Source organism: Opisthorchis viverrini (assembly GCF_000715545.1).
Source record: "Opisthorchis viverrini unplaced genomic scaffold opera_v5_103, whole genome shotgun sequence".
Taxonomy (NCBI): domain Eukaryota; kingdom Metazoa; phylum Platyhelminthes; class Trematoda; order Opisthorchiida; family Opisthorchiidae; genus Opisthorchis; species Opisthorchis viverrini.
In genome coordinates, this window is record NW_008751758.1 from 1,337,747 (window position 1) to 1,360,159 (window position 22,413).

Here is a 22,413-nt window from a genome sequence, read left to right on the forward strand (position 1 = left end):
GGTTTTCGACCACCGATGCCTCAGAAGCGTGGCTGGTTTCGGATGGCGTCAGCGTATCAGTAACGAGGCGAGTAGAAAACGGGTATTTGGTTGTGCTGCAGGCACCTCAATCCGGGGAACATCCAGCATCATCGACTACGATGACTCGGTCATGTGCTACGCATGTCGAAACACCGTCTACCGAGACGAGTGGGGTGCGTGCTTTATTGCACCGAAGCAACGAAGTTGCAGCTGAACTTACGTTGATGATGGTGGACTGATGTGGACGCCTTACTAGCACTTAGTCCTTTAATGTGAGTACAAAGAATATTCATGACACCGGGTGCTTTATTGCACCGAAGCAACGAAGTTGCAGCTGAACTTACGTTGATGATGGTGGACTGATGTGGACGCCTTACTAGCGTTCACTTAGTCCTTTCAGATAGTGAGTTGATGGAGCCGGGCTAAACTGTTCTTCAATGTTCAAACCGTCGTTCAGGACAAAGTCTCTTTGGATGGATTAAGGTTCCATCCTTCTCGGAGGTCATTTCGCTAACACTCACCCTACTCGGACCAGTTGATTGCATTATCTGGAACTACAGCAGCAAAACGTCAGCGCTGAACACTGCTGCCATGCTGTCGGTGATAATGATAATGATTATCTGGAACATTATATGATTGTTTCCCATGACAACAGCCTTCTCCGTTTCCTGAGCTTTTGCAATCCACCAGCGCTCTCTGTCAATCCTTAGGCTCCTCACTATTCGGCGTTTGAGGGATCTGCTTTAATCAGGACTGGTGATTGCGATGAGATTCAATGTTCGTCGGGACGAGCGACTGACCTCGAGTAGGCCGGTTTCAAATACGTGATCGTTGCCCATTTCACCTTTCTCTATTGGTCATCCATATTACCATTGTGCCCGTTCAAGTTCTTAGAGCTTCTCAGCCAACCCAACTCGATGTTGTTGAGCTACGGATACACTGCATGTGCTAGACAGTATGTGCAATACAACCATGAATTGCACATACTGAAGGCTTTTTCATCAAACGGCGCGTTTCGGAAAGAAAGCGGATAGATGCGCGTGCCCGAATAACGCTACGGTCAGATTCAAGTCCATCAAAGCTCTTCACTGGTAGCTGATTGTCACATGACCCAACTGTGTCCACGGCTGGTTTGCAGTTAATGACCTCCAGATCACTGGTTGTGAGCCCTTAAGCTGAAACTTTGTGCTGGCTAGAAACAAATGATACTGGGCTCATAATTGAAGAATTGACTGTGCAGTGAACGTCAAACCTGACTCGGACACCTGAATGGGCTTATTCAGGACGTAGTCGACCAATCTGTGCATCTATATCACCTGAAAGGCTCACAATGTCCGTACTTCTCCGCACTCCGTCGCTGACCGGAGTGCCTGATAAATCTCGAAAGCAGCTGTTTTCCTCCGCCTTATAGTTGCCATCTGTGGGAGCGGTATAAGATGTATGGCCGAACTGAGGTCTTGTATGTGAGTTTCGGAGATACAACATACATTGATCGAAAAAAGATCGAAAAGAGCAGGGCCTGAGCAAGAACTCCTGTAGCCTGGTTTGTCACATCGTACGGACTGCAAAGGGGAACAAAACCCTTGAATTTAACAAGGGTTCACCTCGTTTTATACTATTTAGAGGATGATTAGGTATGAGGCAAATGTTAAGCGGTTAACAGGTAAATGGATCAAAAGGATTTGGGGGAGGGGTCAGTGAACAAACACCTGCAGTGGTGGATGGCCCTTTGCTGTTGCCCACGCTGAAGCAGGGTGTTTGATTGGGGTACCTCGCCTTGAACCTTTGACCCACAAGGCAGTTGGTGGATGCAGGGTTTTCTTGGAGGTGGGGGGTGCGGGGAGCTTTTCGTAGGCAGTGACTCAATATCCTGAGGCTCTTGGATGCTCGGGGGCTGACGTGGCCCGAGGGTGTAGGGCATATAGCATTAATGTTTGACTCCTTTTGCGGCTACGCACAACAGGTAACTTCTCGGCAGCACCAGACTCTTTAACTCTGAAGGTTTTTGGGCTCTAATGAAATAGCTCAGTGGTTAAGTAGCCAGCTTACTACCTGGAAAGTACGTGATTCGAACCCAACCTTAGCATCTTGAATGCTTCTATATGGGGTTGTGTAATTGGGCAGCATCGCAGCCTCCGAGCCTCCAGCTGCACAGAGGCACCAGATTAGCATCTTGAATGCTTCTATATGGGGTTGTGTAATTGGGCAGCATCGCAGCGAGCGAGCCTCCAGCTGCACAGCCTCTAGGCACCAGAAGTATGCAGCAGCTGAACGGTTGGTTAAATGACTGAGTTACTGACTACTCATTGATTGATTGGTCGATTGATTGGAAAGTACACCGGTGGTCACCGTCACTCGTTGGGTGACTGGAAATTGCTTGAGGTCTAGCTCTCCCATATTTCGTTAGTCTGAAGGAGGTAGCATCTCTGCTTCTATATTTATGAATTTCCTTGTCTTCTGAAGGAAACACCTTTCTGCATTCACACTTCTATCGCTGAGAACGTTATAGATTTACCCCCAGAGCCTCTCGCACTGTGATTCTTCGAAATGCGGGCATTTGCTGTTCTTCGTCGGGTTGCTCACAATTGGCCTTCCTGGTGTGGTTGAATCTCTTGGAAATGGACTTCAGCTATTATAGCCAGCGGGGTCATTACAGCACTGAAGCCCGACCACCATGAAAAGAACGTAGGTGTCTACCGATCACAGGCTTCCTTTGCGGTACCATTTTCCGGAACAGCTGAGTTCGCTTAATAGTGGGGTGCCCTCAACGAAACGGCTCCATAATACTTTAGGTTCCCAGCTTCCATGCCACGCGAAGAGAGCACGAGAGCTGGGATACTACCAAGTTGTTCAAGCCTAGACAGGGGAAGTCGAGATGCAGAGGTCGGATTCGAACCATGGACCTTCCAATCAGTAATTTCGCGCTCTAACCACTGAGCATGCTATTCATGGTTGCATTTCACCTAGAGGAAAGATTTTCTCAGGTAATAGGACATAGGCAATAGACACTACTGCCCACTTGACATGAATATGTTCACCATAGAGACGTCAGTTTGAATCCCGTTCTAACTAGGCTTCTGTTGTGGTGGATTCTTTGTCCTCTCACGCTGGCACGCTGAAACTTGATTTGAGAGCATAAAGGTGGATTTCAACCGGGTAGGGGCTGAGTCGACGGCATCTTCACACTCTGTCATGTGTTCAAGCAGTGTCATATGCACGGACGACCCACAATCTTGGTGTTTCTTGACTTCCAGTGTTCGTTTGATTTTGTCGACCCGTCTGTTCTCTTAACTGCACTTGCTCAAAAGGGGGGTACTCGAGAAGTTTATCAACCTAATATTGTCCTTATTATTTACATACTGCTTAGCATGAGTGGTAAGTTGTCTAAGAGCTTCCCTACAAAATGGCAAGCACTTCGGTCTTTCCGTTTGTCATTGATGATGAACGCTGGAAGGTCTTCAAAACCCCAGTTTTCAAATCTTTTCCTTTTCGCTCTTGAGTGCCCAGACGACGTCGTTGCCATTAAAAATGAGGACCGAGCAGAAACTTTGGAGAATAAAATGACCACCACTTGCAGGAATCAGGTAGCAGTATAACCTTGCGCCTTCAAATTGCTGGTCTGCGAAGTGAGTGTATTTCACTCATTTTGGAAAACTCGAGGACTACACCTACCTGGTGAGCCCGAAGAAGGACAAAACCGTGGGCTGTCGGAGAGTTCTCAGTAACCTTATGAGGAATGTGTCATATACGGGGAACTCTCCAAATGCTTTCATACACGAAATGATGTCCATCAAGGGTGCCCACTCCATTTCTACCCAACTTCGTGATCGATGAGATAATGAGACACGCTAGAAGGTTTTCAAGCAGCTAGTGATAACATCCTCGTCTATCTGGAATAGGCAGACGATATCCTTCTCATCACTAAAGAGGAAAAGAAGACACCAGTTTTGGGTGAACTAACCAAAGTTGTGCCATTCTTCGGGACGCGCTTTGCACCCTCGAAGTGTAAGGTCATGTCTCTGGACATGCAGTCACTGTAATTTGCAATTGTAGTGTGCCAGGCAAGATAACTGAATTGGCAGCGCGACTATTACAAAACAGGTATTCGGTTGTACAATAAGTCCAGTCGAAGAATGTCTCCGGCACCTGAAGTTGGGAGGATTCGTTCATTTATCTTGCATGCAGAACCACATTTTTCCAAAGAGAATGCTCTTTTGTATGCCAGTTCAAAGTGGTACAAGTAGAGACGGGCAGAGGATTGTGATTTTAATTGTGGAATGTCTGGGTACTGTCGTCGTGACTCTCCCTCGAGGATGAGATCCACGGGATCTTCCCTGCGCATGTTCGGAGACGCAGAATATGACTACCAATCTATGTACATGGTCTTGTCGTTAGTTTCTACTCAGATTGCCGGAACCGTAGATACCTCAGCAAGATATTAGTACGTGAATGCGATGCCCTTCCCGTATCCACTTTTCTTCCCTTACTACACGGTTATACGGCATGGGATCCCTGTTGGACACTGGTTTTTTATGTCATTGTTGATGATAATGGTGGTGATAACATCATTTCTGCATCCGAGATGTATACCTTGAGAGGTAGCATTTGATGTGTTTAGGAGAACTTTGGCCTTGCGCTTTACGCCATGGTATTTGCGTTGTGAAATCCTGGGCTTGATCACACCAGTCTTCGTCCCAGCCGTTGAGTACAGTCCTGACTGGTTTTCTTAAGTACAGATTTCGTGTTTTGTTGAGAGTTCCTTATCTAACCAAGCACCTCTGAATGTTTCAAAGGCGGCAATGAATCTGACAGTGTAAGTACTAGCATTGACAAGCGGTGTTTATACGTTTCGTCGCGTATTTTGGAGAATGAACTAACCTGTAAAAGCAGACGAAATGTAATCTGTGGGATCTGTTAAAGACGCAACATAGAAATCATTTAGTATCGGTTAAAGACGGGCATCAAGCAACGGTCTCATCCTTCCTAGTTCGTCTGGTGCATGTCAGCAAATATCTGACCGGTTTATGCGGTTAGAAACGAATGACGACATTCGTCTGTATCAGCTCCGCGCATAATATGACTGTATGTTTTGCTAGTTACGTGGGGCGTGCACAGTCCACAGTTGGGCACCGCAGTGTATTCGTCCTCCCACTCTGATTATAAGGGGTCATCTCTGACACTCCCTTACTTTTTCTTCGTCTACAATTGAAGTATTTTATTTGACTGAACATCTCGGTTTGAATAATCGAGTGGAAACGCTTGAGTTGTGATTCACTGGCGCTGCATGTGATCGTCTGTCGATCAAACCAAATGGTGCACTTGGGCTTTTTACGTCGCTGATTCCATTGAATTTAGTCGATTCCAGTTCAGCATCAAGGTAACGAACTACAGCTTAACCTATTTTGTTTTCATTCCAGGCGCGAGCTTGATTCTCATTGCCTGTCGCCAACGGTGGGTCCGCTGTTTTTGAAACCAAAGTGTGCGACAACCCAATGTCTGTACCTCGTATTCAAAGCTCCAGTCTTCGATGTAAAAATGATTGTGGGTTTTATGGAAACCCATCCTGGAATGGCTACTGTTCTGTTTGTTATCGGGAAACCTATCTCCAGCATAGCTTGTCTCGCAACCTCACAGCTAATATCACCTCAGTGTCCTCACAAGCCTTCTCCAAGTTTGAGGCGAAACGTAAGCAACTTGCTGGGAAGGGTGCGAACACATTGAAAAATATATTCCGATTCACAAAAGGTACGCTATCTTAAAATCAGCTTACATATTCTAGATGGCCTACGAGACAAAAGTTCAAACCTTCCAGAGGAGTGTTACAATGCGGCCGATGCGTTCAACACTTTCCTCGGCACACTGAAGGGGACTGTTAGTGCTGATGTTTCCCGTTTGGTTTGCTATCATTTCGTTATCGGTTAATCCCCTGTTTAGATTTCCAAGCTCCTCGAAGAACTGGAAACAATGGGCGGCTCTCATATTGACCAATACTCGCTGGTTATACAAAATTTTTATCAGAACATGGCTGATCGTATCTCCAAATCGCCGCTCTACTCGGTAAGTGTTCGTATACTTAAAAATTTCCACTTCCGATTTCGGAACAGAGCAGCAAAGAAACGGTTGGTTCTCATGTCCCATGCACTTATTTTGGTTAGATGAGGCAGAAACCAGTAGTTGCAAGGATAACTCCGTATCTACCGTTCAAGTTTTCTTCACAATCGTTCTTTCCTCGCTGTGTCGCGGAGATCGGTTTGTTCACTGCGAACTGATATGTGTATTGCCCCTTGAAGCAGCTTTTAGCTGCTTAATCACGAAAAAACGAACCTTTTCCCCGAAAGTTATTGAGTTATTGTGAGCGGTGACCGCACAGTCGTGCTCCAGATTAGTCGGTGGACATGTTAGTACTAGCACAGATAACCTGCAAGCACGACATTTAAGCACGTGCATCACGGCGCTACCATGGTTCTCGGTGATCATGGTACACAAATTGAGAGTGGAAAAGCGTTGAAAGGCCTATGGAAACTTAATAGTCCTTCTGTGTTCCGTGAGACGGATTCATGCGCTGGCTATGCTTCTTTATTTTTGTTTCATGATCATTTTGCAATCTGGCTTGTTTCTCTTGCAGGTAATGTGTCGATGAGGTACGGTGGTTGCGATGTCCTGCGGATTAGTAATTCAGTGAGGAAGGGTCAGGTGGTGAAACGCCTCTCCTTTCCCTTCCGTACTGGTCGAATTAACCCTAGGGTTGAAAATTTCATTTAATGTTAGAGTAATCTGGTTTGCTCTATGGCAGTTTCAAGTGTCTAGGCGGCTACGTTTCACATGATTCGCAATCTCAGTGGTCACCTAATTGTGGATGAACAACAAATGCAAAGGTTTCGTAATCAGCTTCGCAATCAGTTGTTGTGTTTGGGGGCCTTATTATCTTAATAAAGTAAACGAAGCAGGAAGGGTGCCGTTGAAAGGGTTAACCAGTCCGCATGGACAGGATAACACACCGCGTCTGTTGTCACAATCTTCCCCGCCGTTGTCAATCAGACAGATGTCATAATTAAACCATGAGGTACTAAATGATATTAGTCACTCTTCATAAGGTTGCTGAAAACTCTTCACCACCCCACAACCGGTTTTGCCCTTGTTTTGGTTCATCTGGTAGGCATAACCGTTAAACTTACGTCCTACTTGAACCCAATCTGCACGAATTTTGACTTGTGCCCTCATCTGCATACCAGTTTGGTTTTGACTGGAGACTCACCTGCAATCCAGCTGAATTTCTGGTTTATGATGTTCTTAGTCACCACGTAAACACATTAGGTTGATTGAGAACATCATGAAGGAGAGATTTAGTTGGATTCCAGGTGAGCCTCCCGTCAATCCAGTTTGGTATGCAGCACAACGTGTGCTTGAAATTGAACGACGGCAGGTGGGAAAAGGCTTGATATGCCCGAGCTACAAATCTATTCGTGACGCTCCACTATTTTGTCACGTTCGAACGTGTGGCGTGCTTATGGAAATCAGTCCTGATGCTTTAAACATTCTTGTCCAGTCTGGTTTTTGTGCAATTCGAACTAGTCTGGCGAATCATTGAGAGGCTATTTTACGTGCTGATGAGAACCCATGACAGCGGGCTGTGAAAAAAATAGTCCTTACTAAACGGTACGTTCACACCATTTGCAGAGTCTTTGTTTGGTGCTCTGTTTCATCTACACGTACCTAGTATCCAATTTAGTTTCACGTAGTTCCTTTCACCGTCAAGCTTGTGCTTCTGCGTCATGACCAAGTTAGCAAGCCACCTCCAACAAACTGTCTGCATGAACTTGAAACGAATTTCCCAATTCATCCAATGCACAGATTTTCATCATGATTCTGATCGCGCTTCGATTGTTCGTTTATCCATCAATAACATTTCAGGGTCTAGTTCAATCGACCTCTGACAAGTTAATGTCTGCCATCGAACGGTTTCTAACCACTTGGATATACTGTTGGGCTTTCGCCTCTCCAATCACCGATGACGAATCAGTAGATTTGAAGCTACAAGAAAAGATTCGTTCATTGCACTGGATCACCCCATCCCTCCTTGACTCCCCCATCAATCCCAGATCACCGGCAGAACTGGCAGCACTGGATAATGCCACATTTGGTAAGTACCAGTGCGTGATCCACTCGGGATAGCATCCACACTTAGTATTACGTTGTTCAAACCCCAACATATTCGTAGTAGTCTGGGTTCAGTAAGAGTTCAATTAAACCAGTGAAATTTATTGTTTTATGGTTTTCCCATCTTCATGTGCATTTGTTTTTAAGGTGTCTTTCGTACCGTATGAGTTTGAATTTGCATTGGTCGTGAATAGAACATCATTCGCCGTCGGCCGGCGGTCTGCAACCACCGCCCTACAGAGCAAGCCCTACCAGATTGTCTCAGCACACTGAGTAATTCGATGTGCTAAGCCCGCAACGTTGCTGGAAGACACCTTGGTTGTTGGCCTATTCACCGAGCTTGGCAGTCGGATTGCAAAAGTTTCGTCACTAATCGAGGTGACATCGTCAATGCAGGGTTGAGTGGGTAGCTCCCTCCTCTTCTGCCTGCACCTATATAGTTTCTAAACCGTACTGAGTGACCCTAAAGTAATTGGTTGATCCCGAGGTAGTTTTCGTGGAATTTGTTTGGTCAGCTTGGAATCTGAGCTCGTTGTGGCCCCTTTTCCATTTATCTTTCTCGTTGGTCGCCTTCAGGTTGACAGTTCAGTTCCCCCGCTGTGATTGGGCCGTCTCCTTGCTTTGTGGTCTGATTTCCATCCACTTTATTGGTTGAATGAACAACCTTTTTAGTGGCTTTTTCTCTTTGATCCGATTTTTTCGTTGCTTGTCTTTGGACTGTTTGGTTTCCCATGTGGCTCAGAGTCCTGCTACCGTATAGTTCTTTTGTTTGTAGCGGCTGACAGACTAGGTCGACACCGATGTGTTTTTTTGCTTGGAATACCACGGCTCGGTAAATTCCCGCTCCCCTTTCGTTCTTGCGTGAGCAAGTAGTTGAGCATCGTCCCAGTTGAACTGATATCCTTCTCCGCTTTCGTGAATTGAAACAAGTGACACTGTGTCATGTCTCCTGCTGGCAAGCTTCTTTACGTGAATTCTGGATTCCAGTCCGGTCAACGCAGTGTGTGTCGCGATCGCTACATTGAAGTTTGTAGATCACATTCATATTATTCATTTCATGCAGCCTCCCTTTAGTTTCGAGAGCGTTCTCGACGTAAATGCGACTGTTATTCCATATTGTGGTAAATACTGTACATTCGTTTCCTTGATGCTTTTGACATACGGAAGCTTAATCCTCCTCTCTTCTGGTTGTTTTGGCAAAGTAGCTTTGTGTTCATTTTGCAAGCATTTCCATATGAAGTTACTGGGGTAGCAGTGATTCTGCAGTATCTCATAAAGTCTTCGTTTTGTTGCGGTGCATCTCGATCCGTTTGAATGGGGTTCGAACACAGCGTCTTCGCGACAATTTGGACGGTTGCTAAGTAGTTTAGAGTCTAGTCCGTGTGCGTTTCGTGTGTATTTCAGTTCGCAGTTGGCTGTCCGTTATCACTGTGACGAGCACATCTAGGGACGTGAATTTGTTCTTCTCCGTTTCCATTGGGAAGCGGATGTCGGGAAACATGTTCAGCAGTTGATTTACTCGTGACACTTCATCTTTCTTTACAGTGGCAAGTGTGTCATTCGTATGTCGTACCCATGTTTTCGGTTTGACATATGGTAGCACAATCTTCTCCGTTACATTGCAATTTCCCCAATGAATGCAGTGTTCGGTGATCCTAATGGAGCCACTTTGAGTAAACGAAGCGAGTGGCACAATAATAAAAAGATGGCGATCCACAATACGGATATTTTCCTGAGGGTACGCACTTCTACTAATCGGTCCCGACTGCACAACCGATTATGTTCGAAACCCTTGTATGAAACCGTTACAAAACACTGACACTTGTGGAATCGGAATTATCCCTAGTGGGCCGCGTCCTGCTAACTGGCAATGTGTAGTGCTCTCTTACCCTAAAAATCGTAAGAAATGTGCTGAGTGTCCTTATTGGCAAAAGTTTTTTGGCAGCCGTGTAGATGTCTTTTGCTTTTCGAAGAAAAACAAAGTCAAATTAAGCTGCTTCGAGAATGACTGACAATCTAAGGGTAGATCACTGCTGTGTCATAAGTAGCACACTCGACAAGCTAGCCCATAATCGGCTGGTTGCGTATCAATGAACATGGTAGTATCCCATTTTTGATACCGTTTGTTGAGTAAAAAAAGAGAATCTTGCTGAGTACGCCGTGTATGGTAGTGGCTACATAGTTGTTTCGTTGGTATTTGATGGAGACCCACCGTAGTGTCGTTTATCAAATGCTCGGTATCGCGCTCTTTCTCTCCAGAAGTGTGAAATTCTTCCGTTTCCTTAAATTACGCTGGGAACCCCTTAGAATATCTCGCTTTCACATTAGAACATCTTTAGATTCCGATAGGGAAATCTTGTAGTTTCTCTCAGATCGTGTGAGCAGTGATGAGATATCGAGTAAGTTGAAGCATAATATGGATGCAGTTGTGGTCTGAAACCGCACCCTTTAAAATCCAGAGGAAGCAAAGTTTTGTAACTCAGTAATCAATTCCCGTAGTCTCCGATAAGTATGTGTTTTCCTTGTAGTTAACTTTCCCCTTTGAAGGTGTCCTGCGGAATGTTAACCCGCCTCGCAGAATGGAGGAGCACCCACCAATTCTTATACAGGTGCATTAACTGTGTTTCCTTAGAAGCTGTCGCCTATCAACACGTGTGCTGAATCTGATCGATCTTGACCGATATGGTGTCAGTAAACAAACGGTCAGTCTCACACAGGTTACGCTCATCGTAGGTTGCGCATACATCGTAGCTTTGTTAGTGAAGAATTATGTACACTTTGCGTTAGTTCACATTCCTCCGTCTCCGGATCAGTGAATTACTATGAATTCTTTATTCAAACTTTAACAGTCGGGTTCACAGTTGTTAGCTGGACTACGCTGCCTAACCTAGGTTTTGGTAGCCTAATGGATTTTCCTGCATCACGATCAGACTTCGTTAATGCCCGCGAGGCTTAGAATTCAGGTGACTATTTCACCGATTTAACAACAATATGGCGTATATTGAGGAGATCCACGTAGCCGATAGCACATCAGTCTTCAATACGGATGCTTCACTGCGCACAGCCATAATATATTTCAAAGCTTTGTGAAGAAGAGAATAATATTGGTTGTTTAAAGCACCTACTAATGATATGCCGAGTCGACTACGCTTTTAGATACTAATTTGTATGGAAAGTGACAACAAGAACGCTATTCGCCCAGGTTGACAGTCATATCTTGCAGTGTCTCCAAGCATGCACAGGAAAGATCACGCACATTTCTTCCAGGAAGCCGAGTCGTACCGACAGTACACAGGTTTTTCGTAATCAATTTCACAATTTTCTGCCAAGTCAAACGTTGGCCGTTTGTCTGCTTGTGCCATTTTGAACTGAGTATAGAAAGCAGTGCTCCCTCCGGAAAAATGTGATCCTAAGTGCACAATGTATGAACGAATCTCCTCGGATTGTAGTGCTAGACGCATTCTTCGTCCGAAGACTTTTTTGTACAACCGAACTCTTGTTTTGTAACTGTTTCGCTGTGCCTTCGTTACTACCAACCTACACGACCTAAGGTTGAGGGACAGCAGCTGTNTTTTCGCGGTGCCTTCGTTACTACCACCCTCCACGACCTAAGGTTGAGGGACAGCAGCTGTGGAGGTTCATCGTCTAGCTGAAGGATAGCAGGTGTCCACGATCCAGTAGTTAAGACCTTCATTTTCGAAGGTGATTGCGCCCTTCGATGCTCATTTGTACATCAATTTGGCTTTCACTGGATATCAACCTTCATATTATTATTCAACTGAATGTGCTGCACAAATGTGGTCTCGTGTTCTTTGGACATTCCCAACGTTTTTCGCCCCTTCCATCTCCTTACCCTTCGCTGTTTCTCAGGTCTCTTCGTAGGAACGCACACTAAGTTTCGCCGGGCTAAATTATGTTGGCAGTCGATGGGAACGTTACTTCGAGATTCAAACAGTGCCACTATTCTGTCTGGTATTCAGTCCTCCAGTGTCATATTCAGGTGAAATTTCCGGGATTGTGAAAAGGTGTACCAATCTCTTCCTGTGCGAGCTAACATCCAACAACAGTGTAGCTAGGTGAGAGTCTAGATGGTGGTTCTGACAAATCCGTTTAATTTCTGGATCTATGCAGGCCCTCTTTAAGCTAGTTGTCTTCCCATTACGCGGCACCGTGAAGCAAATGGAGAGGCGACTTCATAAAATAATATCATCAGAACTACACTGATTCCTAAAGTGAACGACAGTCAGTTAATCCACGCCCTCTGCAACTGATGGCGATGTGGTCATTTTGAGCGCGTGGCTGATACATTATAGGAAGGCATCATATGGTCAGACGATTTTGGTTATTCCGGAATTCGGTACGCCATGGATACAGTGTGAGTTCATCCCTATGACTGAAGCATTCGTTCGCCGTTTTTCGAGTTGAGCACCCAGTTTGGTCGTAAATACGGTGAGTGTATCCAGTTATTTATTCAAAAATCCAGCAAGCGCAACGATATCTGTTTCCAGCCCGCCTTAATGGGACATTCAAAACGTCATGTAAACAGTCTTTGATAGTGTCAAAGGTATAGTCTGTTCGGCGTAAGCAAAGGCGAGAGACAGACAAGGATAAACTTCCAGTTTGTGAGACTCCTCCATAGACGTTTCCAGATGAACCACATAGAGGTGACTATCAACAAATACCCACTCAGGCAAGAACTTTTTCACCCATCGACTTAGAACAATGGCGACCACTGTGCATCTGACTAGAGCTACCTGTAGATCGCCAGAGGTGGGCAGGCGGATGCGAGTGAAGAGTTTATGAACTTAGGTCAATAAGTGTGTTTTGATCTTCGGTTTTTGGTTCTGGTACACAATGTACGTACGTAGGCGCTGTATACAGCAAGCGAGCCGAAGTGTCTGGGGTGAACCGCATCCCCTTGGAACTAGAGAACATTTCTTTGAGTTTTGATGCACGGGACAGACTTGGAGTATAGACTATTTTTAATCTTTTGCCGACCACCATCTTTGTGTGTATCCGTCTGCGATTCACTTGATCAGTAATCTCGGTGGCAGCGATCAATTAATGACGTTCTGTGTGTATGGTTCTCAGGGTGGTGTCGCCTTCTAATTTCACGAATTTAAGAGGAATTCGAGTATGACGGAATGTACAGTCTCATGTCTGCTTATATCCAGAGCTGTCCCTCCAAGTTGAAGGGAGGCGCTTCTTGTGATGAGCATTGTACAGATCGATATTTCCCTAATAGCAATATGCTTTCCTTTTTAACTGAGTCCACGTGCATGCAGCATGTGAATATTGCCTAGGTGGTTAGGTTAATTTTTCTTAGTAGAATGAGGTACCCATATTTTATCGCCGGTGTGCACGTGGATTTTTAAATGAGTGTGCCTGGTGAGGTAGCCTCTGTTGGAGATAAGTCACCCGTGGGATTGTGGACTACTCTTTCCCGTCTGCTTATCTTGCCTTTTTCTGTATCACTTCCCACAAGAATAGTGCGATTTTCGTTTCATACGTAAGTTTGACTTTTGATCAGAGCGTGCAATTTTCGAATTGTCAACTATCTGTTGATGAACCCGTTATTAGGCGAGTGCAGTCGAGATGTCCGGGTTGAGTTCGAACCACGGACCTTTCACCTTGTGAGTTCGCGTTTTAAACACAGCTCTCTCGAGCTCTTTGATATACCAAAGCACAACTAGTGATGAGTTGGTTTCCAAGTTGACACCGCACTCGTCTTCAAACGATATTATCACCCAGTGGGACAGTCAGTTTACTTAACGACCCCTCGTAGTAGACGGCAAACCAGCGAAAATGCTGGTGACCCACTGTCTCCAGCAAGTCAGAGTGCAACCCATGGAGATAGATATTCGGGAAGCAACACTTGGAACACAGGACCCTTTTCTTTATGCTGCCCCTCCAGCAAACAATCTTACCTCCGGGACATCGCGGAGAACACTTTCTATGGGAAACGGCTATTATTCCTCAACAGTTAGACTTTTCATCATTCACCCGAATATATCTCTCTACCTGTTGCTCTTAGCTGTACATCTACGTAAATCCTTTCTCATCCCCATCCGATGTGAAGTACGGCTGGCCTGCGACTAAACCTAGGTCTAACCGTTTCATGAGAGTGAGGACTTCTAACAGCACAGGTGTGTCAGCTCAACTTTGCTTTTGATATTGAGTCGTTCTGTGGATATTGCATAAAACATAGTATAAGTACCTTGAAGATGAACTTTGTTGTCGCTATCAATGCCCCGCATATGTGCCATTGGCATCATAGTTCCTGATATCATATTTTTTCCCTGTTAACTCTGTTCTTGCATCACGAGCCTCTCCCTCTTTTCAATGTGACCTAAGTGTACGATAATTTTTACATAGTTCGACGTATACACACTGAGTCATCTTCTTCCAGCTTTGATCCGGGTCAATGCGCTCTATGCGTCCGAGGACAAGTTGGATCAAATTACCGAATGTTGTTTGCACGTTTTTGAGGCACTAAAGCAGCACTATGAACAGCAACATCAACAAAGTGCCCTAATGAAACTCGACAAGCTTGCGGGTACCCCAAACGCTGTGCAGCAGACTCTAGAAAACGAAGCTGTCGCTCAGCCAGACAAGCCGAACCTGAGTCACAACACGACCGGCACTCCCACAAGAGCCAACGCAGATGACTTCCTACCCACGCTTATTTGGGTCGTGGTCAAAGCGAACCCCCCATTGTTGCACTCCAACTTGCAATTTATCATGCGCTTTGCCAATCAAAAGCGGCTCAACTCTGGCCAGGCGGGTTATTTTTTTACAAACTTGGTGAGTTTTTGCATAACAAATGGTTTATTTTTCTCGATTTGTCAGCACACACCAGACACGTTGGACAAAGACCGTTAATCAATTTTCTTTCTCTAAAATCTGTACAAAACTGGTTACAGAACGAAGTGCAGCAGGAGGGAAAACAGAATTGTTTACTATTTACTGGCAATCTGTGTAGTCGTTCTGTTTGTTACAATGCTAATTCGAGGAAGTGTAAGCGTCATCTGGATAGTCCTTTGGTGAATTCGTGCGAGCCAACGGTATCCGCGTCGCTGTTCACTTGATTTTCACTTATCGAACTCAGTCTGCATTTTACGCCAACCAAAGTGGCTTCCCTAATCAATGTCCAATTTGAGCCCTCCGACTTGTACTACTACTATGTAGTATGTGTCCATATTTGCTGGCCACCGTACACAGTTTAGCTTAAACCAACCCCTCTGAAGAGGGATCGTCATGAGCAAACGGTATATTTGACCTATCTGGGAAGCGTGTCTCTCCAACTCATTATTAGGTAGCTACTAAGCTTAGCTTGCTTGTAGTCGTCGACCTCTGACAGGCCAAATTGGCCCCGCATCAGTACAAGATGTGGCTGGTCAGTAAAATGACTTTACCAAACGATCACATTTCAGCACCCGCGTAGCCTCCGTTTCTAGTGATGCGTCCGGAAGCTGTCTGAATTCCTAGAATGTTGCCAGTGCCTACACTTTATAGCAAAACGCGTCTACACGGTCTTGCTTTGACATTGTGTGCACTTTTTTCACCGTTGCTGGTTGTGTTAGAGATGCCTGCTTGGGAGAACCAGACTGGTAATCAGGTTCAGGCGAAACTGGTTTTTGAGTCATGGCTGAGTTGTAAGTTTGTGGTCTATCCAAGTGATGGCCTGTCTTCAGAGAGGCTCGCTCAAAGGACTGTTTTGTTTGGTTCATTCTCGAAGGTCTTCCGATACTCCTGTCATGTAGGTCATGTAAACAAACACTTGCCATAGGTTCGTTTGAGGGATCTTTTTCTCGGAGGAACGATTATGACTGTCATTTGCGCCAAGCCAAACTTTCGGTTCATTGTGTTTGCCTGAATACTCCATAAATAATGACCAGCTACCGATTTTACAACATCCATTTCTGTGCATGTGTTTGTCGTTGTCGGATTGTCAAGATGTTTCAATCAATGCTTGCAAAGGAGCACTTGAAACCTACTCGGTTATTGATGTCGAAGTCGTAGCGCTCATTCAACAACTTGATAATGCAGCTACCGCGTGACCTGGTTCATGCACCTATTGTTTGCTGCGGTACTCTCATTCCAATTTCTAGGGTAATTGGACCCCAAAACTGCTACTTTCAGTCCGGTGATACATACATAACGCAACACTAAAGTGCAGTCCCACCCCGCCCCTCCATATCCAAATTGCTGTTGAGAACGATTCCGTCTGCAATCAGTTGCGCGCTTTTCCTATTCAAGTATATCTTCTCGGTTTCAACCCACTTGTTTGAGGAGCTTTTAACCTCAGGTCTATTAGGCCAATCAGCACAGTGTTTTGGATTATGCGTAGATTTGTTTCATACACCGTACTCGAATCTTCACAGTTTCCTTTATAGTGATGCGCAGTGGTCACTTGTGATTTAATCAGTGCCGCAAACTGCAGACTCCATCTAAAATGGCTGGACGGGTTGTTGAGACTTATCAAGTGAGCATGAATTGGCTAGTAAGGTATTCAGTTTCGCGATCTGACCGACCACAAATAAGGACAGTTTGAGGGCCTTTTTAGTGGAATAAGCCGGTTTGGTTGATGCTGTTTGGTATCCTTTGAATACACGTCGCGAATAGTGGAACCTTCACGCTCAGCTTAGGAGCCTGATTAGGCCTGAACACCTGCGAACTTTGGAAGACAATTTTATTCCCTCCTTAGAAAGGGCTAGGCAGCTGCGCTTTTTATCGTTTGATTTTTCTAATAAGGCGCCCCATTTGCTCTTAGATGAAAAGAAACTATTTGAAATTGATGGTAATGATGTCGCACCGAAAAAAAAGCTAGTGACCGACTGGATGTTAATAATTTCTGAAGGATAACGGCTACCCTGGTAAAGCCTAGTGTGAATCCTTGAGGCCCACCGGAACAACCATCTCCCACTTGACATTTTCTGAAAGTAAATAAGGACAGCTTGTGATTATGGTAACGATTCCGAATGAATAATTCGTCTAATCATGCCACTAAGAGTTGGCAAGACCCCTCCAGAAACAGCTATACAGAAATGGTTTACAAACTGCTCTCGAATCCTTTAGTCTTTTCAAAACTTGCATTTCAGAAGCAGGTGCACGTGTCTGCCGGACGTCTTTTGTGTGTTCGCAGACGTTATCAAATTTGAAATTGTGATCTGGTGAAGAAATGTTGCGAATAAGTCCAACGTGATCCTACTCTTTGTTGCCGAAGGTCTGCCTTCACGATGTACTCTTAGCAAGCAAAAGAGAGTTGCGGAGGATTATTTTCCCGACTCCATCCAAGTAGATATTTCCTTGAGCCAGGTCGAAGATGGGGTCTAAATGACTAAATGGTCGTGTCTAAATGACTGTTTGCACAGGGACTAAACTGTATTTTGAACTATTATCTCTTTAAAAAAACTTCACATGAATATTCAGAACACTTCACAGGTATACTAGAAACAGCTCAAAGGGGCCAAACGATTGCTAGAAAACCTATCCACTATTTAAGTCGTATGACCCAGAATAAAAACATCTATCGATTCGGGACCCAGGGCACCCAGGGCCGCCACCAGTGTCATGACCAACACACGGTATCGTTCAGCGTGATCTGTTGAGCAACTCAACATCCGCCAAAGATTATTCGCTTGGAACTATTCATCACGCGATACTTTTGGGTACTTCAGCCTTTCGCGTATCATCATATCACTGTCTTCTCTTTTTAACTACATCTTAGTTTCAAGTGCAATGGTCGCTCACGTCGTAACAGAGGAACCCTAGCGACGCTTGTTAATTAGTTTCACCAGCGTGTGGATAGTTCTAATCTCTTTGCCGTGCAACCTCAAGCTAATCATCAATCGGCTCGTGAGAAACTGCTCCACGGTGCGCTCAATATTTCGGCAACGTGCTGATGCAGTTCCCTGTTCTCGAGCGTTCTAACCACTTTCTGAGGAATTCTTTTCATTCCTGGATTAGGGCTCTGGCCTACGAAACCTAAGTAGCCTGTCTCGATTATTATTTTTTCACAACTACTCCTTGCACTGACTAGAAGCAGCCGTTGGATTTTGTTCCGATCCGGGTGTGTACTGGCAAAACACGAACGGGTTGTATGTGAAATTTGTCGGGGCTGTGCGTCGAAATAGTTCTGATGTGTTCCAGATGATGTTAACTGTACGGCGGTTCCATTGTAGTTATTCGGGTTACAATCCACATTCCCGCTTCTCTCATTCCGACAGTCATGCGCAGTTCATTTCTTAACCAATCTGACGCACGAATCTCTCAACATGACTGAACAAGAGTTCTATCGATGCATGCGGACCGGAATACCGCTAAATCGACGCAGTGGAAAGCAATGTGAGGGTGAACAACTCTTGACCGATAATGAAATCCGTCTCCTGGATTTGGACGAGCGGTAAGTTCCTTTTATCTGTAGTGCCGTATTTGTTGAACGTTATCTGATGAACTTCGTGATTAAAAAGTTTAAGACACGATTTCACAGTCATTGTAGGTAGGAGATCGGATCGCACGACTCGAGTGTATCACACCGACATCCCCAGTCTTTCAATTGTTAGCCGTAATTCGGCACCGGCACTGCTTTACCGCTCGCAGTTATGCGATTCTGCGGTCAAGAAGCTTATCTAATCCAGCATTAAGGCGAACTCATTGGCCGAAAGTCTGGACCCAATCATGATTCAATATCCACCGAATGCCGGTTGGCAATGGCGCGTCCAGAAGGTGTCAGGATTTCCAGAATGTTGTCGCCACATATACTTTGTATATGAGGCGCTTTATATGTGTTTTTGACCTGGTTTTGGACGTTAACAAACATGCACCATTGGTGGTTGTTTGACGGGAGCCTTAGCTTAGAGGGTTCGGATATAGAACTAGCTGAGAAAATATAGTTGTTACACCAATGACTTCGTGTAGCCCTGCGTTAGTACTGCCATGAAAACCTATTGTCCGGAAACTCTTGAGAAAGTTTTGTCTTACGGACTCTTCAGCTTTTCCTGATTCAGCATTGTTCCACACAAACTGAATCATCTGGGCGACAGTCCGGTCCAATAGACTGCCACAACTAGTGGAGTTCGTTAAGTTTGTCTCGGCTCCCTTTTTTGTTCGTTTTTCCCCCAACATTGTCATGAGTGTCAGAATCTCGTCTGAATGGAGATTGATAGACTTGGATTAAATGGATGTTTACTTCACGAGCATTTGTTCACAAAGACTACTTTCATGTTTTGGCATACCTTTTTCGAATTCTCTGGTGCCTATCGATAACCTCAGAATGAAGAACTTGCGTTTGTTATTCGGTTCACGTATCCCAGCAGCTGCGTTACCCATGACTGTAAGATAATGGATAAAGTCAATTCACGGACAATAAAGTCGCGTACAGCTTTCACTAACGTACATCCGTCTGTGTATACAAACAACCGCAAGAGCTGTCTTACATTGTGGTAGTTAGATTTGACCTCTCCCCCCAATCCGAGAGAGAACCTTTAGGCGTTTGATTACCAGTGTAACTTGGCAGAAGTTAGCTGGCTGTAGCATGTAGATAGTGTACTTTGTAATGAATGATAGGCTAAGCCTACCGGGTTTAGGTGGTTGGGGTATGTGTTACGTAAGCCCAATCCCTGTCTGCCAAAACAGCGTTGTTTTCTATTCCAAGCCGTTTATGGCAGAAGGTTCACAGAGGACAGGCTATGACATAGCAATGAAACGGTTACTGTCAGACCTAGTGCAGCGCCTTCCTGGTTGCAGTCCACGTGATCTTGTGTGCACGAGGTTGGGAGCCTTGGTATGCAGCCGTTCCAAGACTGCTGGGTCGATCCCATTGAAGACGCCTTACTTCGACCTGATGTTCAGATGTGTTTATTTTGATACCTAGAAGTTGTTGACACCTCATTATTGATAATTTTTCCTTGAGGACTTGAGGTGCATTCACACCAGGTCCCTACTTTTTCCTTTCCCTCAGGGTTGTATGGCATTCAAGCACCAGTATATGGTGCTGGTACATTGCTGTCAGTTATCATGATGGATATTCCTGAAAAGCCACCCACCGCGCACTTCCTGATTGGGTTAAACAGAGAACTTATTCTAATGGTTATTCACTTTGCACGTAAGTGTAGTGGCAGCGTAACGTCGCCGTAAATGTTCGCCGAACTGACATGAGGCTAATCCTGCTACATTCACCTGGGGAATCTCAACCGGGACAAAACGCTCAGTGGGTTGCTTTTCAGAACCATTCACATTTGGCTTTATAGATATATACGGAATGGTTAGGACCAAGCTCCAGACCCAATTTAAAGTCCGTATCCGAATGGCAAAATTACTCCAATCTCACACATATCCCTAAGGCGATTGCTTCGATGGAATACGTTGAAAAACCACTTTATGAGGTTGTCGCACACTTGTGATGACAGTAAATGTGTTACATCGCGACCTCGCTACTAACTCTCCTGTTGCCTGTATCGAACCGTGGCCTATACCATCGTGAATTTAGCTCAATTAGATCATAGGTCGTGATTCATTAAATCCATCCTAAACCTTAGTCGGAAGGGTGTTACTTTGTCCTCAGCTGTTGACAACTTTCCTCCCACACTCACGCTTAGGCATTTTAAGCCTAAAATTCCGTAAGTGATCAGGTGTGCGTGTCGTTCAGCGGATTTCTTCCATACACCCAGTTAACCCTCACACGGATGTGCTAGTTCGGCCAATTTTCACGTGATGATGCTTCACCTCGGTGACAAATTGTGGTTCATTTTCTTGTCCTTTCTCCAGCTTTACGGACTTTGAGAAACAAGTAGATTCGATGGAGAAGGATATGAAACAATTTGATATGTTAACCAAAGAACAGATTTCACAGCTACGGACAAACTATCCTGTAAACTCCTTGGCGTATAAGCTTGATCCACGTCAACTAGAAAACCCGTTTGTTCTGCTCCTTGGTCCTCCTCCTGTCCCTCAGCGGCCAGACGAGTCAACCCTGGGTCTTCCTCCCACTTCCCTGCTAGATCTAGAAGATGAATCGACGGCTCAACTGCTCCCTTCCCCTATCGAACCGTCTCCTTACGTGCCCACTTCACAGGCCTCATGTGCTTCGAAATCGCCTATTTAATCTAGTGACGACGGTATGAGACAGTTTTGTTGTTTGTCGATCAACTTCTTATCGTGCAATCTCGTCAGCAGAACTACTCTCAATACCATTTTCAGGTATTTTGTTTGCTATTTACTGACGAAATGACTTCGTTTGGCCGAGTCTATTTCACTTATTTTTTTCAGTTTTTATGGGTTCGGCTTTGGTCACGGTATGCAGTAGCTTTCTCCTGAGGACTGTGTTCCTAGCCCTTTTATTGGTCTTCGACTGCATTATTTTGTTTTCATTAGTGTTCATTCCAACTGTGTGTTTCCGCCTCCTTCCCCTAATTCCTTTGTCCCAGGTTTGATTTTCACCTAACTGCGTGACCTGTTCCTCAGGTTCATCGAGTTTTCTCGACAAGGTCATCGTCCATGTGAATTCCTTGACTGGTTTCTGATGGTCTTCCAGTCATTTGAATTCAAAAATTTATGTACATATCGCCGTCTTGCTTTCCACTGCATAATGAGAACTCAACCAATGTGTGCTAATTTAATTTCTGTGTTCTATGACTAGCAAATCGATGGGTGATTCGTTATTGAGTTCTCCGGAATTTTATAGCTTCTGATGATGATATCCGAATAGCGAATTTCTGGACAGACGTTTTGCCAACGTTGCAAGGGAACGCTGATAGGTCAAGTTGTATAGGCTACTGTTCTGTCCGTTCAGCTTGGCAATCAGGTTGGAAACGTTTTGTTACCAGTCAAGATGATGCCATCATTGCAAGACCGATGAGAGTGGCAATTTGTTATACCGAATCGACTACATAGATTGATCTGGTCACTATACCGAACAGACTTGACGAAAACTACAGCCCGGATTCTCAGTTTCCATACATGAGGACACAAATTTAATTTTAAAGACTTGAGGATCCTGGCACGTGAAAATATTGGGCAAGCGAAAGTGTCTTCGTGGCAAACTCAGTGAACCGACATGGAAACTATGAGCCAATAATCATTGACTTAATTGGACAGTTGTGAGGGAGCGGACGAATAAGCCGGGAGTCAAAGGACCGAAAGGACAAACGTCACCAGGTACGGGTCGCAGAGTTCGATTCAGAGACCAATTGGACTTCGGCCATCCAGAGAATGGGTCAACTAGCCTACCAATAT

General features: G+C 44.9%; 3 protein-coding genes across 3 annotated transcripts in view; 2 read left to right on the forward strand and 1 right to left on the reverse strand.

The window, feature by feature from the left end:
- Positions 1-2,699, forward strand: part of T265_05445 (hypothetical protein) — a gene marked incomplete at both ends in the record, with an annotated part of 7,437 nt that extends 4,738 nt beyond the window's left edge. The window contains 2 exons of the mRNA XM_009170452.1: positions 53-194; positions 2,521-2,699. Of these exons, the coding sequence (XP_009168716.1) occupies positions 53-194; positions 2,521-2,699 (321 nt within the window). The remainder of the gene's footprint in view (positions 1-52; positions 195-2,520) is intronic.
- T265_05446 (hypothetical protein) overlaps positions 1-3,830 on the reverse strand; it is a gene marked incomplete at both ends in the record, with an annotated part of 16,084 nt that extends 12,254 nt beyond the window's left edge. Inside the window, one exon of the mRNA XM_009170453.1 lies at positions 3,694-3,830. Within this exon, the coding sequence (XP_009168717.1) occupies positions 3,694-3,830 (137 nt within the window). The remainder of the gene's footprint in view (positions 1-3,693) is intronic.
- Positions 3,831-5,456: 1,626 nt separating this feature from the next.
- Positions 5,457-21,788, forward strand: T265_05447 (hypothetical protein; the record flags this gene model as incomplete). Its single annotated transcript, XM_009170454.1, has 7 exons — positions 5,457-5,766; positions 5,801-5,916; positions 5,956-6,078; positions 7,933-8,161; positions 14,588-14,982; positions 18,408-18,583; positions 20,947-21,788. The coding sequence occupies 7 exons, from the start codon at positions 5,514-5,516 to the stop codon at positions 21,281-21,283; spliced, it is 1,629 nt and encodes a 542-aa protein (XP_009168718.1).
- Between the last annotated feature and the right edge of the window lie 625 nt (positions 21,789-22,413).